General features: G+C 35.3%; 1 protein-coding gene across 6 annotated transcripts in view; it reads left to right on the forward strand.

Annotated features, from left to right (window-relative positions):
• The window catches only part of PAM (peptidylglycine alpha-amidating monooxygenase), a 145,221-nt gene that overhangs the window by 115,041 nt on the left and 12,424 nt on the right, over positions 1-17,756 (forward strand). For all 6 annotated transcript variants that reach the window (XM_087715754.1, XM_087715755.1, XM_087715753.1 and 3 more), the window contains 5 exons: positions 3,000-3,129; positions 6,783-6,899; positions 9,176-9,248; positions 9,604-9,814; positions 10,520-10,720. In XM_087715754.1, the coding sequence (XP_087571880.1) occupies positions 3,000-3,129; positions 6,783-6,899; positions 9,176-9,248; positions 9,604-9,814; positions 10,520-10,720 (732 nt within the window). The remainder of the gene's footprint in view (positions 1-2,999; positions 3,130-6,782; positions 6,900-9,175; positions 9,249-9,603; positions 9,815-10,519; positions 10,721-17,756) is intronic.

Consider the following 17,756-nt stretch of genomic DNA (forward strand, 5'->3'; position numbering starts at 1 on the left):
AGCAGCTAATTGAAAAATACTGTATTGTTTACTATTTTGAGATATCAATGCAAAACCAAATAGGGGGGAAATGTTTTTTTTAATGAAAGCAAGCTAAAGCTTGTTTTTAAAACAATTAAATATCAAGATAAAATAAAATACAAAACAACAAAAAAGGGAAAGAATTGATACAAAAAGGAAAAAGGTTAAAAGGGAGAAAGCTAGCTAAATCTGACAAATTCCATTTTTTTGGTTACAGATGTTTATTTCACGCTTACATGAAATATGTGATTGCACTTTCTGCATTTCTATTCATATGTTACCTTTCCAAAAGTGTAAGCATTATTGTTCTGTATATAATATTGTTTTCCCCAGAAGCCCAGAGCTAGTGCATAAGTTGCTGGTGCCAGCTTATCTATGGAAATAAGTCAAGATGCTGAATAGCGTAAATCAGAGAAAGGAAATGTAGGAAACAGCAACTCTTTTTCCTGATTAGAAAAGTTGTATTGATTTTTCTTCCATTTCCCAACAGAAGACTAAGAGCTGCAGTTAAACCCCAAAAATGCAAAAAATAAGAGAGCAAATAATTCCGCTTTATTTTCTTAGTTATTTATTTACTTAGTTTTCTCAAGGAGAGAAACCAATCAAGGAGAGAAGCAACCTAGAACAAGAATTTCCTGGCATTGAGAACAATAAACCAGTGGAGTGACATCTTCAAAAATTGTGATGGCTCCATTACTTGAGGCTTTTAAAAAGAGACTGCACAGCCATTTGCCTGAAATGATATAAAGTCTGCTTGAGCAGAGAGTTAGACTAGGAGACCTCCAAAGTCCCTTCCAACTCTGTTATTCTGTTATTTACAATTCCTGAAGCCATAGTCTGCTTCCTATTTTGGATGTATATAATTCAGAGGCCATGTGTTTTGTACTCTTGATTTAAAACAGCACTGCCTTTTGTTACCTGAAGGAATTTCCTCAGTTTATAAAAAAGGAATGGGTGGGCATCTCTGTTCTTTTGAAAAGCAATTGTAATTATTTGGGGAAAATAGTGTTGTGAATGTTTATATAACATCAGAGTTTCATGTATTGAGGATATGTAATTTGTGATTTTATTTATTTTTTTGCTGTTACACAAATAAGATCAGGAATTACCTACAATACCTGAAACTTATGTTTGGTATATCTTATGTTATATAAATATTCACAATATTTTCTTTCAACCTTCTTTCCTTGTTATGACATGATTATTAATCTAGCCTATTGTTTCTATCACTTAAATTAATTTTAATAATTGCAAATGAGAATTTATTAAATTTACTTATATAACTTTTAAGATATTCCTGCCAAGTTGTATGTACTGAACAGATATCTAATATCTAGTACATTCATTCATGGAATGAATATACTGTGTATGTGTTTGTATGTATTGTATGTATGTATATGTATGTATGAATGCATGCATGTATATATACATACATTTGTTAACCATTGCAATCAAGTACAACATAAACATAATGCATTATGATTAGGTTGCACTTGATTGCATTGGTTAACAATTATTGTAAATAAATTACTTGTAAATATAATAAATTTCATTGCATTCCTGGGCTGATTCACTTGGATATATTTCCTTTAAATGTTTGGAATTTATTTTCAAATTAGCATAAATGTATTATCTGTTTGGTACTTTATTCTTATTGAAAGTTTATTTTTCTTTTGGTTTGTAAGTAGAAAACAAATTGTATTCCTACTTTTGTAGCTAAGGTTTTCCTAAGAATCGTAAGTTTAGTCACTTAAAAAAAAATTACAGAATCCTGAAATACATGGCATTAACCAACCAATCAAGGGAATACTAACTAAAACATGCATATTTGGAAGTGTTCTACTAAATCATTTTTTGCACAAATATATTTGGAATTGTTTTCATTCTGTGTATGCAAGGTTTCAAACAAAAAACTCTTGTTTGAGAGTGGGAGTAGGAAGAGAACGGAAACATGAATAAAATTCAGCATAATTTTTATACAGTTATTATAACAGTTTGTTTGGAAATGAGTCTGAGGGGGAGTCATCAAATTGTGGCGGCTGCTGTTCCTGCCAAATTGATGGAATGAGCAATTGCTGTCTCCCTCTGTCGTAGACAGGCATATTGCTACTGACAGCTCACTTATTGGAATATTGAAATATTGACATTTACAGCATAGATGATATAGTAAGAAGGTTGAGATGAGTTCATTTTAAATTACGCTTCTAAAAGAAGATATGGTTTCCATACTTTTGGAAACTGCTGGGGAACATGCCTGAGGAATCTATGCTGAGACTGGTGTGTGTGTGTGTGTGTGTGTGTGTGTGTGTTTGTTTTAAGAATAAAAAAATACTGACCAGGTTCATTCATTGTAGTTATATAACAACATTATGGTTTGCTGAGATTTGGCCACTCACCAACTTGAATATTAGGCTATTATGGTTGTCCAGAAATCATTTAAAATATAAGGTTAGCTATGTTGTAATTATTACACTATATGCCTTATAACATTGCATTCAAATGTACAACTTAATGATCACAGTTGAGACTCAAATTTGCATCATGAATTTGCTGTGGTCGTAAAGCAAGTCGCTATGTCACTGGGCCCAATTTTTGTCCATTTTTAACAAAAAAAATTAGTGAATCACAAGATCTGTAAGGGAATCGCACTGTCATTCAGCAAATCCAGCTTCCCCATTGACTTGTTTGTCAGAAGCAAGCTGCAATCTAGTTGCTATCCCATGACCAGAAACCACTGCAACGGTTGTAAATGCAAGCCAGTTGATGAGCCTGAATTATGATCAGGTGATTTTGGGAGTGGTGCAGAGATTGTAACTTGAGAATGGGTTGTAAGTTATGTTTTCCAATGCCTTTGTAACCCTGATCCATTGTTCAATGCATGATTGTAAGTCAAGAACTATCTGCAAAGTTTTGTAAGAAGCACATACATTATCATAATGTATATAGAATAAATATAATCCTTGCTGATTTTTTTTCAGGTTTAAATATAGAAGAAGTAGCTGACTGGCCAGGCATAAACCTCAAACTAGGCCAAGTTTCTGGGTTGGCCCTTGATTCTAATAACAATTTAGTCATATTTCACAGAGGTGACCATGTGTGGGATGCAAAGTAAGCAAACTTAAGTTTCTCTATATATCTTTGATGCTTTTGTGTTTATTCTTAAATCTCACTCTTTTCTGGCTCTTTGTATGTGTGAGATAAAATTATATCAGCAGCCTAAGCAGGTGATATTATTTGAAATACATTCAAAAAAGAGATTTTTTCATAATCAGGTTTCATAATTCAATGGCTGTTAATTTGAATACATCTAGAAAAAAAGGTATGATGTTTCTTAATTTCTTTAATGGAATTTTGGCTTTTCATAATTTGAGAGATGTTGCAAGTTCCTGTGGAAGTAATGATAGTCATGGATAGTGACAATAGAGAAAAGGAACCTCAGAGTTTGAACATTCTTGAGAATACATATTCCAAATATTTTATAACATTTTGAAAAATAAGTTATGCTTTAAAAAGTAAACTCACTAGGCATAATAAAATTACAAATTTGTGTTTAAACTATAAATGTACACAAATAATGCAAAAGCTACCATGTAGATCCTAAACCAGGGACTACATCCATGTACTAAAACGAGTAGTAACAGACACTAAACCATGATGTTGCAGTGTTTCAAAGTGCTGCTTAAATGTAGAAAAAGCATGATAGATAATTTTAATGAATGATTTATAAAATGTAAGAGAATAGATGGATGCTCATTACCAATGTACTTATTTTCCTTCTGGTTTCCATTTATGTTCCTCTTAAAACTCAAAGACTCCCATCAAATATTGTCCCCAAATAATAAGTTTGCTTGATTGGTTCAGAAAATTGTAACTGGCTTAAAATTACTAAGTGAGCTTCAGGACTGAGCAAACCTTAATTCTGATTCTCCCTAGTTTACACTTTAACCACTATAATTCCTTGACTGTTCGTTATTTTTATTCTAAAATACCCTTATTGTAGATCTCAAACATCTCAAAGCCCAGAATAAATAAGCAAATATTTTGGTTTATATTTGCCTGACTTGTAGTATGTTCATGTGACTCTTCAGTGGCATGAGCATATTAATATTTGTCAAGGATGGCATTTTTATTTCAGGTAGATCAAGAGATTAGAAATAACTCAGTTATCTTTTCAACATAGCCTAAAATAATAGTAAGTGAAAATAAGATCTTGTATATTTCTGCACTGAGAATCCCTCAGAGATTTGTAAATAATTTTTTTAATAAGCAAATTACTAATAAGAAGAAGGCAATAACATAGGAGAAATAATGTTTATTATCATATGGAATAGTTTTATTCCCCCCCCTTGAGAGTTGGCCTTCATTAACAGCCTTGGCTAAAAATATGCACATAATCAGAAAATTAATGCACAGTTATTAATTGTTCTTTATCAGTCATAGAGGTACTCAATTATTAGCCTTAGGAATATAGTTCATTCTTTGTGGTTGATTGCTTCCCCATCATACAACAAGAAAGATGCAAACAGATTATCAGTGCTTCAGGCAGAGTACAAAATGGCAGCAATATATTAATAATACATGAACATAAAAAGCTGAGAATCCCTACAAGTAAATGTAGCAGCTGCTTGAAAATATTAGGCAACTTCATTTAGTATTATCCATAGAGTTCTATGATCACGATCCGGTTCTGTGTGTGTATATGAGTGTTCAGCCCCAAACAAGTGAAGCCACTATCACATTTACAAAGCAATCTGTTCTTTAAATTGCTGCCTTTGGGAGTGCATGCTCTTTTGCTTGATCATTTTCCTTTATTCTGATGAGATAGCAACTTCAAGAGTATCCTGCCAAATAACAGAGAACAAATGTTTTTGGAACATGCCTCAAGTCTGGAAATGTTGTTTGTAACCTTATTATCCATCTTGATAGTGTATTAATAGTACGTCTCAAAAAACATGGATTTTTGTATATAAAGATTTTTGGTATATAAATAAAATATATTTAATATGCTGTTATTAATCTAAATTTAGTCTTTATTGGAATAGAATCCTATGCTACTTAAGTTAATAAGTTTCTTTTATCTCTCAATATATTAACAGTTTACACTGCTTTGCTCTTCTCTCCCAGCTCCTTTTCGTGGCTTTCCAGAAAACATTCATTGTTTAAAAATAAAACTGAAATTATCCAGTCGCACAATTTCATAGGTGAATTAAGCCAATCTGGTGCTCTTGAATTAATGTGGAATTTGTGCCCTGGATTTATTAATGTCACTTTTAAGCATTTCTTCAGAAGGGTTTCTATAAATAAGAATGTTGTCCTAATTAATGTAATAATAAAAATATACTTAAAAGTCAAATATTGTATGTAAAATAATTGTAATTGTTCAGCTCCTGTGGATTTTTCTTAATTACTATGTTGTGGATTGTTTCTGTAAGGAGAAAGTAAGAAATATGTTTCTTATTCTTACAGTATTACTTTACATGCAATTTTAGTTGTTTTTATTTTGTGTTGCATTCTAACATTTTAGTTATAAATATATGAGAAAGAATAATACTATGCCCATAATGCTGTACTGCAGTGAATGCCTAATACCTATATCAAAAGACTATTTGCAATTATAGGGAAATATAGCCACATATAGTTAATAATTTCTCTGGGGATAATGGCATGAGTGTGTTATATCAAGTATATAACTCATAATAATCCTAGTAGAATTTTCAAAATACTTTAACTCTAGCTTAAAATAGATTGAAATACTTAAAGGTTATCTTATTGTGTCTACAGTGCATTTAAAATCAGGTATTACTTTGATGTAGAAACTAGAAGAAGAGGGAAGAAAGAATATACAGCTTTAAGATTCATATTTGCTTTCTGTAAGTGTGTTTATGTATGCATCTAGTGTCTAGTAAGAAGGCTTTTTCATGATTTTTTGTTATATCTGATATAATATTTGAAAAGTCACAAAAAAGCCTTCAAAGAAGGTTGTTACTAGACAACTGTTTCCATAAAGTTGAGGGTTATGCTGACAGTATTGTAATACAAAGTTCAAGTGTATAATTTTAAAATTTAAGCTCTGAGTCACATCAGTGAGAAGGGGACGGTATAGATTTTTAATGCAGGAAGACATATATGTTGTTAATAGAAAGATTTACAGGATGAAACATGGAGAGTTCCTGAAAAAAGCAGACACTGAATGTCAACTATAGAAAGCTATCTTCCTAGCTTTCTAGCTATTGTCAGGCACAGTAGTGTTACCTAGTTGGGTAATGAAATGTCTGCAAGCAATCAGTCAAGCCAAGAGTATCAAGGACTCTTTAAAAAAAACTCTGTCTGAGTGAGTAATAGTTATGAAAGAGTCTGAGCTAGGGAAAAAGTTTTAATAGAATCTAAAGTACTTAAAATGTTCACGGTTTAAAAGAAGCAGATAGAGAAAAACATTAAAACCCTGAGGGATTGTGAGTTCGATTGAGATCTTCTGGGGTATTTGGTCTTTGGAACTGATAGGCGTACTTTAAATTATTACAATGTACTACAGTATGCTCACAGATTTCCTGCCGTATTTACTTGGATATTTCCAAAATGAACGCTATGTTGAATGTAGCCAGTCACAAAATATCTTTTTTACTGGAGACACAGCAAAAGGCCAGATGTTAATATTCCAGGACAGAATTCTAATTCATGTTAACTAAAATGTGATCCAGCAAATCTACATTTGAGAAGGCAGTTGTACATTAATATATATTTCTTTTCTTTTTTTACTTTAGTTCATTCAACAGTAGCTATGTTTATCAACAAAAAGGACTTGGACCAATTAAAGAAAATACCATTCTTGTAATAGAGGCTAGTACTTCAACAATTCTTCATTCCACAGGAAGAAATATGTAAGCTCTTTTTAAAAAAAAATAAAAACACACAACTTTTGACGTATTCTTTATGTTTGATCGGTTTGAAATGTTTAATTCTGCTTTATTTTGTGTATACTAATCTATTTTTGTGCTAAAATTTCTTCAATTTGGCTAGTATCTTTGGGAACAATTCTTATTTTTGCATCAACTAACTGTTTACTGATCCATATGAATAGTACTCCAATAAAAAAATAAAAAATATATAGTCAGTCAGTCAGTCTGTCTGTCTCTCTGTCTGTCTACAGTATGTATCTATCTATCTATCTATCTATCTATCTATCTATCTATCTATCTATCTATCTATCTATCTTTCTCTAGCTATATCTATCTTGGAGAAAAAACACAGAAGGCTTGCCAAATGTCTGTTTACACTTGACCTGGCTATAAATATTATGTGAGGTGGATGTACTTCTATCACTCAATTAAGTACTGTGGGATGGTATTGAAAGTCATCGTGTATTCTGTTTTATTGCTTCAATGTATTGCAAAAATCTCTTTTCTCCCATGTATCACATGTTCCTTCTAGAAATGAAATAGGTGTGATCCTTTATCCTGGATCACTCTAGTAAGCAAAGTAGGCATTGTTTCTATTCTGTATTTCCTCTAGATATGTATTTTGTTTCATGCATCCTGTAAAGAATTATGCAATTCCAAAACGTTCTTATGCTTGAGTGACATTATTTGTCACAGCATCAAATCTGAATAGAATTTTTGAGATAAAAATTGTGACAAGAATGTCTTTTGTTTACATGCAATGTACTCTCCTAGGTTTTGGTAACTTTTCAGTCTGCATGCATCAGGGTTTAAAGTAGGCTTTAGTGAAATCATTCCTGCAAATAACACTGAATATAATTGCATGCCATCATCTTTGCAAACCTTTCTCCACTGTCAGTTAAGATTCATTAGGGAATTGTCAGATGAATACATTTACAAGACTACCCCATGATCAAGAATCCTATCTTATCAGGACTTTCAGTTTCAATGAAATCTGGACAAATGTTTTGCTGAACATGCTTTTATTATCCAGGGAACATTGTTTGTCAACTCTTGAAGGAATACAGATGTATTGGGAAATAGTTGAGGCTGGGATTTCTTTGCATACTCTTTGCATATTTTCATAAAACAATTAAACCAATGCAAGCTGAAGATCTGCAGAAGATTATACTTCCTTAAATCATTTGTTTCCTGTATCTCTAATAACCCAAATTAAAAGGTTCAAACACAATCTTTATTCAAGAGGAGAATGATTTCCATCAGTTAGTTTACATAGAAAAATTTCCTGCTTCTTTTACATATTCTCAGTTAATCTAATATATTGATGGAATTAGGGGAAGAAATTTTTTCGGATAAACAGTGTGATATTTTTTGTCGATAAATTAGTGTTTATGATATAATTCAGCAGTTCGATATTGTCAAACATAATATGCTTCTAGACCAGTTGCGGAGTTTAGGAACAGGACTGGTCAATTCCAGTTGGGAGTTTACTAGGTTAGTTTCAGTAATATGGATTATACAATTCCCTGATATTTTGGCTGTTTCTTTTCACACATTAATAGCATGGAAAGAAAGTATCTGTGCTTGACTCTAACGTAACTTGGATGGAATGCTTCCTTTCCTAGTGATTTTTATCTGATTATCAGTTTTGAAGTATAGTCATTGTAGCATTGACACTAAATGAAATCAATTACTTGCAAATTACAGAATACAGAATAAGAGAGAAGGAAGAGACCTTGGATATCATCTAGACTAACTCCCTGCTGAAGCAGGAGACCCTATGCCATTCTGAACAAATGACAAGTTGTAGGAGAAGGAGTGGCAGAACCTGGGTGCGGAGTTAAAAGTGAGATCAGCCTAGAATCTCTATGTAGCTACAAACAAGCAAATTAAATCCATCCCCACTTGAATTCTGCTGATCCTTATCTAAATCTAATCAGGTGCTAACTGTTAGCTGAAAGAATTCCTGTGCATAAGCACAATTAGCAATAAATAGGTTTAATTGATCGGTTTAATTGGACCTTGATGTGTGGATGTGACTTTCACATCTGTCACAGGTACAATACTAAAGACAGGTAAACTAAGTGAAAAAAAGAAAAGGGCAGCTAATTTTGGTAGCTGTACTATTTCTGTCAAAATAAGATAACCCTAGTTCTATCTCTTGGAACAGCTAAACAACTGAACTAAACAACTAAACAAAACCAGTTGTTTTTAATGCTGCTTTTTCCCTCATTAATATTACTTTTGTTTATTCTCAGGTTTTATTTACCTCATGGCCTGAGTATAGATAATAATGGCAACTACTGGGTAACAGATGTAGCTCTTCACCAGGTATGTAGAAATAGTTTCTATATTAGCAAGAAAACTACTGTCTGTCTGCCTCTAACTAACTCTTTGGGTATAATATTTGTTTTAGTCTAGTGTGGTTTGAGGAAAATATTTGTCATTATTTTACTGTTTGGGTAAAACAACCCATGGGTTGACTTTTATACAAAATAAAAACCAAAACACTGAATCCAGCTCTTACAATGGATTTGTGTAATGATCTTATGAATATTAACGCCCATACAGCTGTTCTCTAAAGAAAGATATATTCTCCAGGTCAAATGTTTGATCTTCCTGTAAGCTATAGCATTTTTGTATTAGTCTCACTTAACTGAAGCTCTTTATTCTTTCACATTGTTAGGTGTTCAAACTGGCATCAAATGGTGCGGAATCTCCTTTGCTGACTTTAGGGAGGGCTTTGCAACCTGGAAGCGACAACTACCATTTCTGCCAACCCACTGATGTGGCAGTGGATCCAGCAACTGGGAATATTTATGTGTCCGACGGCTACTGCAATAGTCGTATTGTTCAGTTCTCTCCAAATGGAATATTTGTCATGCAGTGGGGAGAAGGTATAGGCTAGAAAGTCAATTCTTTTTTTCCCCTTGGAGAATGGCTATAACAATGTATGTACAAGATAAAATTCAGATTTTGCCTCTAAGTCTGATTGAAATCAAGGATCTGTGTTATAAGGCAGTGTTTCTCTACTATAGCAACTTAGATATGCAGACTTCAACTCCCCAAATTTCTAGCCAATTTGAAGAGTTGAAGTCCACACATCTTAAAGTTGCTAAGGCTTATAAATACTGGTTTAAGATTTTCAGAGAATAGACTGTTATGTATTTTATAATATATTTCTAATATTAACGCATTCTTGTTTTATAAGGAACTTAAATTACCATTGATAATTTAAATGGGTGAGAAGTTCCATTGTTGAGATATCACCTACATTCTGAGAATATGCAACCCTAGAAATAGGATTTATCAGTAAAAATTCTGTGTATGGTGGGAAAGTATTAAACCCTATTTTAATTATTTATATATTTGGATTTTTTTTCAAGATACAGATATTTTAATTCTTTTTCATACAGCTTTTTGTTAAATTCAGTCACTAACCCCAAAACAAGGGGAAAAGATGCTTAATTATATCTGTTCAGAGACTTAAAGTTGCAGTGGTTGAAGAAATTCACGTTTTCTTCACTTCGTTTTTCTTCAAATGTAACTATTAATAATGGCTTTAGTTTTGTCATATTTAAAATGGATATCTCTTCTTTCAGAGACTTCTGTAGGCCATGCTAAACCGGGCCAGTTCAGCATCCCTCACAGTTTAACTCTTGCATCTGACTTTGGTCAGTTATGTGTAGCAGATAGAGAGAATGGTCGGATTCAATGTTTTAAGCCAGAAACAGGCAAATTTGTGAGAGAGATTAAACATCCATCATTTGGAAGAGAAGTTTTTGCAGTTGCTTACACTCCAGGTAAATATGAAAAAGTGTTGCATTGATCATCTCTCCTCTTGGTCTCTGTGGCTCTTTAATATTTTTTCATCTACAGTGCTTTAAAAAATATTTCTTTAATTATTGTCAACACAAGCAGATTTTCCTTTTCGGTGCTTGAGTTTCATAAAAACTGTAGTGGGCAGGGAGCGCTTCCACTATATACTGTATATGAACAAAACTATGTTTGTTAACCATTTGTTAAGGAAAGAAATGGAATTATAAACCAGAACTTTTGTTAGAGAGAAAAACAGAGCCTAAATGCACAATAGACTATGAACAGACGATCCACAATAACTATTAATATGACATAGAGAAAGGGCAGAGGGTGTTAACCTAACAGAAAAGGCCTGTATCTCTTCAACCAAACTCTTTCTTCCTAAGCTAATGTTTCTTCCTAAGCTACAGTATACAGGTGAAACTTGAAAAATTAGAATATCATGCAAAAATTCATTTATTTCAGTAATGTAACTTACAAGGTAAAACTAATATATGAGATAGATTCATTACATGCAAAGCAAGATAGTTTAGCTGTGATTTGTCATAATTGTGATGATTATGGCTTACAGCTCATGAAAACCCCAAATCTACAATATCAGAAAATTAGAATATTGTGAAAAAGTGCAATATTCTAGGCTCAAAGTGTCCCACTCTAATCAGCTAATTAAGCCATAACACCTGCAAAGGGTTCCTGAGCCTTTAAATGGTATCTCAGTCTAGTTCAGTAGGAATCACAATCATGGGAAAGACTGCTGACCTGACAGTTGTGCAGAAAACCATCATTGACACCCTCCATAAGGAGGGAAAGCCTCAAAAGGTAATTGCAAAAGAAGTTGGATGTTCCCAAAGTGCTGTATCAAAGCACATTAATAGAAAGTTATGTGGAAGGGGAAAGTGCGGAAGAAAAAGGTGCACAAGCAGCAGGGATGACCGCAGCCTGGAGAGGATTGTCAGGAAAAGCCATTCAAAAATGTTGGGGACTTTCACAAGGAGTGAACTGACGCTGAAGTCAGTGCATCAAGAGCCACCACATACAGATGGATCCTGGACATGGACTTCAAATGTCATATTCCTGTTGTCAAGACGCTCCTGAACAACAAACAACATCAGAAGCGTCTTACCTGGGCTAAAGAAAAACAGACCTTGTCTGTTGCTCAGTGGTCCAAAGTCCTCTTTTCTGACGAGAGCAACTTTTGCATCTCATTTGGAAACCAAAGACCCAGAGTATGGAGGAAGAATGGAAAGGCTTGAAGTTCAGTGTGAAGCTTCCACAGTCTGTGTTGATTTGGGGAGCCATGTCATCTGCTGGTGTTGGTCCGCTGTGCTTCATTAAATCCAGGGTGAACGCAGCTGTTTACCAGGAGATTTTGGAGCACTTCATGCTTCCTTCCGCAGACGAGCTTTATGGGGATGCTAACTTCATTTTCCAGCAGGACCTGGCACCTGCCCACACTGCCAAAAGCACCAAAACCTGGTTCAATGACCATGGGATTACTGTGCTTGATTGGTCAGCAAACTCGCCTGACCTGAGCCCCATAGAGAATCTATGGGGCATTGCCAAGAGAAAGATGAGAGACATGAGACCGAACAATGCAAAAGAGCTGAAGGCCGCTATTGAAGCATCCTGGTCTTCCATAACACCTCAGCAGTGCCACAGGCTGATAGCTTCCATGCCATGCTGCATTGAGGCAGTAATTGCTGCAAAAGGGGCCCAAACCAAGTACTGAGTACATATGTGTGCTTGTACTTTTCAGAGGTCTGATATTGTTCTATGTACAATCGTTGTTTTATTGATTGCATGTAATATTCTAATTTTCTGAGATTGTGGATTTGGGATTCACAGCTTGAACTATCTTGCTTTGCATGTATGGATGTGAGAGCGATCTGGCTGCGAATCTGTCACCCCATTGATCGCCAGGGTTGATTTGGCTGATCTGGCTGGCTAGGCAGGTGTCCCCTTCCTCCCTCACCACTCCATGTACGTCCCTCCCAAAGCTGCACGCTCGGTGGAAGAGGATGGCCATCCCAGATAGAAGGAGTGTACCGATCTTCGGTCAAGGGTATACGATAGCTGCGCTCCCCTGCTAGAACCTCCGAACAAACTTTGCATGTAATGATATATTAGTTTCACCTTTTAAGTTGCATTACTGAAATAAATGAACTTTTGCACGATATTCTAATTTTTCAAGTTTCACCTGTATAAGGCTTCAAAGTATTGTAGTAATTTGTACCTTTTCTCCTAAACCTTTTGAATTTTTTTTGTATAGTTCTCAGGAACATAACAGTTTTCATTCCATCCAGTTTGCTTCTTCTATGTATTATTTTCCATATGGAGAGCCTTTCTTTACAATGAACTACCCAAAGTTTGAACAATGCCTTAACTTTAAAACTTAAGAGCCCTACAGTGTATAAAATCATCCAGCATTTTATGGCTAGATGCCAATGGAAAGTCACAGTTACAGCATCCTCCACTTATATTTCCTAGCATCTGATATTGAGAAGTATTGTACCTCTTGTTACTACTGTTTGGGAATTAATTTAATGGAAAATGGGCTAAGTCTTAAACTCCAAGAATGTATTTCCTTTTTATACACATCCAACTACCATATACTGCTGAACTGAAATAAATTCTGAGTGGAAAACTGCTTATTAACCCTTTAAACTTCATTTGCTGACATCTGACTGTACTATTTTTAGAGAAAGAAAAACTGCTTTCACAACGCTACTTTCTCTACTAAATGTACAATATTGTTTATATTTATGAGTCAGCAGTGTGCAGCAGCAGCAGCCAGAAAAGCTAACACAATCCTTATAAACAGAGGCATAGAATCAAAATCATGTGAAGTATTAGTACCGCTTTATACATCCTTAGTGAGACCACACCTGGAACACTGCATCCAGTTTTGATCACCACATTACAAAAAAAAATGCTGAGATTTTGGAGAAAGTGCAAAGAAGAACAACTAAGATGATTGAGGGCTTGAAGACAAAAACATGAAGAATGGTTGGTAGAAATTGGGTACGGCGAGTCTAGAGTAGGTATAGTTAAAGAGTAGGAATGAGTAGGAGTGACATGATAGCAATATTCCATTATTTGAGGAGCCAACTTATTTTCCAAAGCACCAAGACAATAAAACAATGGGTGAAAATTAATCAAGGAGAGAAGCAACCTGGAATTAAGGAGAAACTTCCTAACAGTGAGGACAATTAACCAGTGGAACAACTTGTCTTTAGAAGTCATAGGTGCTTCATCACTGGAGGTTTTTTAGTAAAAAAAAAACTGTATAGCCATCTGTTTGAAATGGTATAGGGCAGTGATGGCTAACCTTTTCAGGACCAAGTGCCCAAACTGCACAGGCGCACCCGAACCCCTAAAATGCAATGTGCATGTGGCACCTATGCATGCACCCTCTCCCTGCTTGCGCCCCATCCCTGAGCATGCATTCCCCACACCCGCATGCTCTGCCCCCGTGTGCACACGCACCCCCGAACATATGTGGTCCCCTATAAACATCCCATTTCCACATATGCACACATGGCCCCCATGCCCCACCGTTGCGCATGCACGGCAGAGACCTGAAAACCAGCTGGCCAGTGGGAGGCGAGTGCACATGCACAGCACAGCTAAATTAGAGTGACGGTTCCCATGCCATCAGAGAGGCACTACATGCCACCTCTGGCACACATGCCATAGGTTTGCCATCACACATGCCATAGGTTTGCAGAGTCTCCTGCTTGAACAGGGGGTTGGATATACACACACAATTAGTACTAACTCAAGGCAAAATGGAATGTCTCTCCTATTTATCTCCAACCCCCACCCCCACCCCAAAAAATAACAACGCAGCCATGTGAGGTTCGATCTGAAAGAGAGAGTACTTGGTTCAGACTAAAATAGGAAGTTAAGCAGGGTCTTTCTCAATGCATATCAAATACTTTTTACAATCTATTTGCAAACTCATTCTTCCTTTGTTATTCAGTAGTCCAAACGCTCCTCATTTGTAAAGTCATTGTTAGTTTCAATATCTTTACAGCTGTGCCTCACAGAGTACATGTTTGCATCATTTATTGTAATTCTTTAGTGCTAGATTGTCTCTTTTTTTAGCTACTATTTGAGCAGCATTTTCATTTTTTGAAAAGAGATGTCATTTTTCTCATAGTTTCTCTGACATTGATCATCATCCATGCAGGTCACTGCTTTGACTTTACATTTTCATAGCTAGCAGAATGCAGTCTGGCTGAGTTTTGTCCCAGATGTGTGATAGTTAGCATGCTGGTTTCACTTAACTAATGATGGAATTTGAAGTTATCTGTAAGACCATGGAGATTCACATTGTGTCAAGCTACTTGCATTCAGTGCCCTGAGTTGCTTTAATAGAGGTAATCTATTCTGGGAGATTTAAAAGAGATTTTATAAGACCCTAAGTACTTGGTGGGAGACCACTAGAGATTCCAGGGCTGTAGGGTAGACTGTTAAATAAGAATAATTAAAAAAAAAAAAAACAACCCTAGAAGAAGGCAATGGCAAACGTTTTTTGTAATGTTACCAAGAAAACTGCATGGAAGCAGTCCACAGGAGTCAAGTCTGCTTGAGGATATCTTTATTATATTATAATTAGAATGTTTCCTTCAGCAAACTTTATTCTTCTGCACCATTCACAGAATGTTATCTTAACTACTCTGAAAGGGAAACTCTACTGCTGTTTCCCTTTCAAGACAGTTGGCTGTTAATTATTGCCTCTAATAAGATGAATATATGCATCATCATCTATTGAAGTTTTTACAAATACTTGCAAGAATCATTTATCTTGCTTGACCTTTCTCATATTCAGATATTACCACTGTTACCTTCAGTATTACAGCTAAATGTTCTATGGATAATGGTGCAGTGTCTACTCTGAGACACGTTTCAGGATATTGACCTGATTTGAAATATCTCTATGGTTTGTTTCAAAGAGTAAGATAAAGAATTTGACAATATCTATGGTAAGAGAAATGACAGGATTTGTCTAAGAATATACTAGGAGACACAGGTTTTTTTTAAAGTTGTCTTCTGTCCTTTTGGCAGAATCCTTCCTTAAACTTCTTAAAGCCATAACCCCCCCTTTTTCCACAAACATGTAGAAACCTGTAAAAGTTGGGCTGCATTAATGAATAGAAGTGCTGATCCTAACACAAAATCCAGACCAGTTCTTTTGAAATTCAGCCTTAATTAAATTCAGTACTTAAAACATTTTCAGGCACACAGATAAACAATATAAAACTAAATGTATTAATTCAAGCAAGTAATAAAGATCTATCTTAAAACTCCTGATCAAAATCAAATAGTGCTTCAATATGTTTGGAAAATAATTCTAGTTTAGTTTGAGCTATACTAAATGTTGCATTTCCCTAAAGAGAAACTTACTTGGGTAGAAGTGCATAATCTGTGCCTCTCTTACCCATTCTTAGGTGTGGCCCTCAGAGACCCCTCAAAAGCTCCTGCTGAATTATAAATTGTAATGTGTCAGAAGTGGAAAATTACTAAATATATGTCACGTAATTTTGTTTTAAACTCATTCTAAATAAATTAAATGCATTTAGTTTTTTAGCCTGGTCCTTATATTTTATTGTCCTGGTTTAGTAGAAATACCAGAAAAATATACTGTGGAAATGTTTCAGGATAGAAAGACTAAATTGCACAAGATGATTGGAATTCTTGTTGTACATGTAGTTCTTGACTTACGATCACATTTGAACCCCAAAATTTCTGTGGTTAAGTGAGACATTTGTAAAGTGAGTTTTGCCCCATTTTACGATCTTTATTATCACATTTGTTAAGTGAATCACTGCTGTTAATAAGTTAGTAACTTGGTTGTTAAGTGAATCTGGCTTCCCCATTGAATTTGCTTGTCGGAGGGTGACAGAAGGGGATCACATGACCTTGAGATACAGCAATGGTCATAAGTGTGAACCAGTTGCCAAGCATCTGAATTTTGATCACATGATCATAGGAATGCTACAAAGGTTGTAACTATGAAAAACAGTCCTATGTCACTATTTTTAGTGCCATTGTAACTTTGAATGGTCACTAAATGGTCTGTTGTAAGTCAAGGACTAATTGTTATTTCTCTAATGTAAATTGCAGGTCTGACTCCAGTGGAACCTTGGGGAATGGGGGAATTTAATCTAAATAAGCCATTTCATTAATTCCTAATTTTATATTAGAAAGCCAAGTTGCAAATTGTAAGTCATGTTTGGCTATAAGAAAAATAGTAATGAGAGATATATACTTTTTCTATACGATTCTTAAACTTCAATCTATAGGATTCATACCACATTGCTACGGCATGAAAAACAAAGCATAAAGATACAACTACTGATTAGGTGGTGCAGTGGCTCAGCGGTTAAGACACTGGGCTTGTTGGCTGGACAGCTGACAGCCCAGGTTCAAGATTCAAGTGCTACACGATGAGGTGAACTCTGGGTTACTTGCCCCTGCTCCTGCCAACCTAGCAGTTCAAAATCATACAAATGTGAATAAATAAAAGGGTACCACTTTGATGGGGAGGTAACAGCACTCCATGTTTCCACTCTACAGTGTGTTGTCATGCTGGTCACATGACCACAGAAACGTTTTTGGACAGCACTGCTTAAATGACCTTGAAATGGAGATGGGTACCACCACGTAAAGTCAGCTATGACTAGCGGAGTAAAATCCACAAGGACTCCTTTACCTTACCTTTTACTGATTATTTAAACATTTTATGACCTAAAGTTTAGGGAGATTTTTTTTTCTGTTAAGACAGATGATTTTATCTCATCATTAGACATCTTTCCTTAATAGGTCTTAGTACTGTGATGGCGAGCCTGTGGCATGCGTGCCCAAAGCAGCATGCGGAGCCATGTTGCCTGGCACACGCAGTGTCACCTGTTCCTCTTCCGGGTTTCTGGTGTGCATGCGCATGCAATGATGAGCTGGCCGTTGCGTATGCGGCAGTGCCAGAAACCGGAAGAGCTGATCTTCCATTTTCCGGCA

Source organism: Thamnophis sirtalis, unplaced genomic scaffold, assembly GCF_051295495.1.
Source record: "Thamnophis sirtalis isolate CommonGarterSnake01/CBP01778 unplaced genomic scaffold, rThaSir2_p1.2 scaffold_5, whole genome shotgun sequence".
NCBI lineage: Eukaryota > Metazoa > Chordata > Lepidosauria > Squamata > Natricidae > Thamnophis > Thamnophis sirtalis.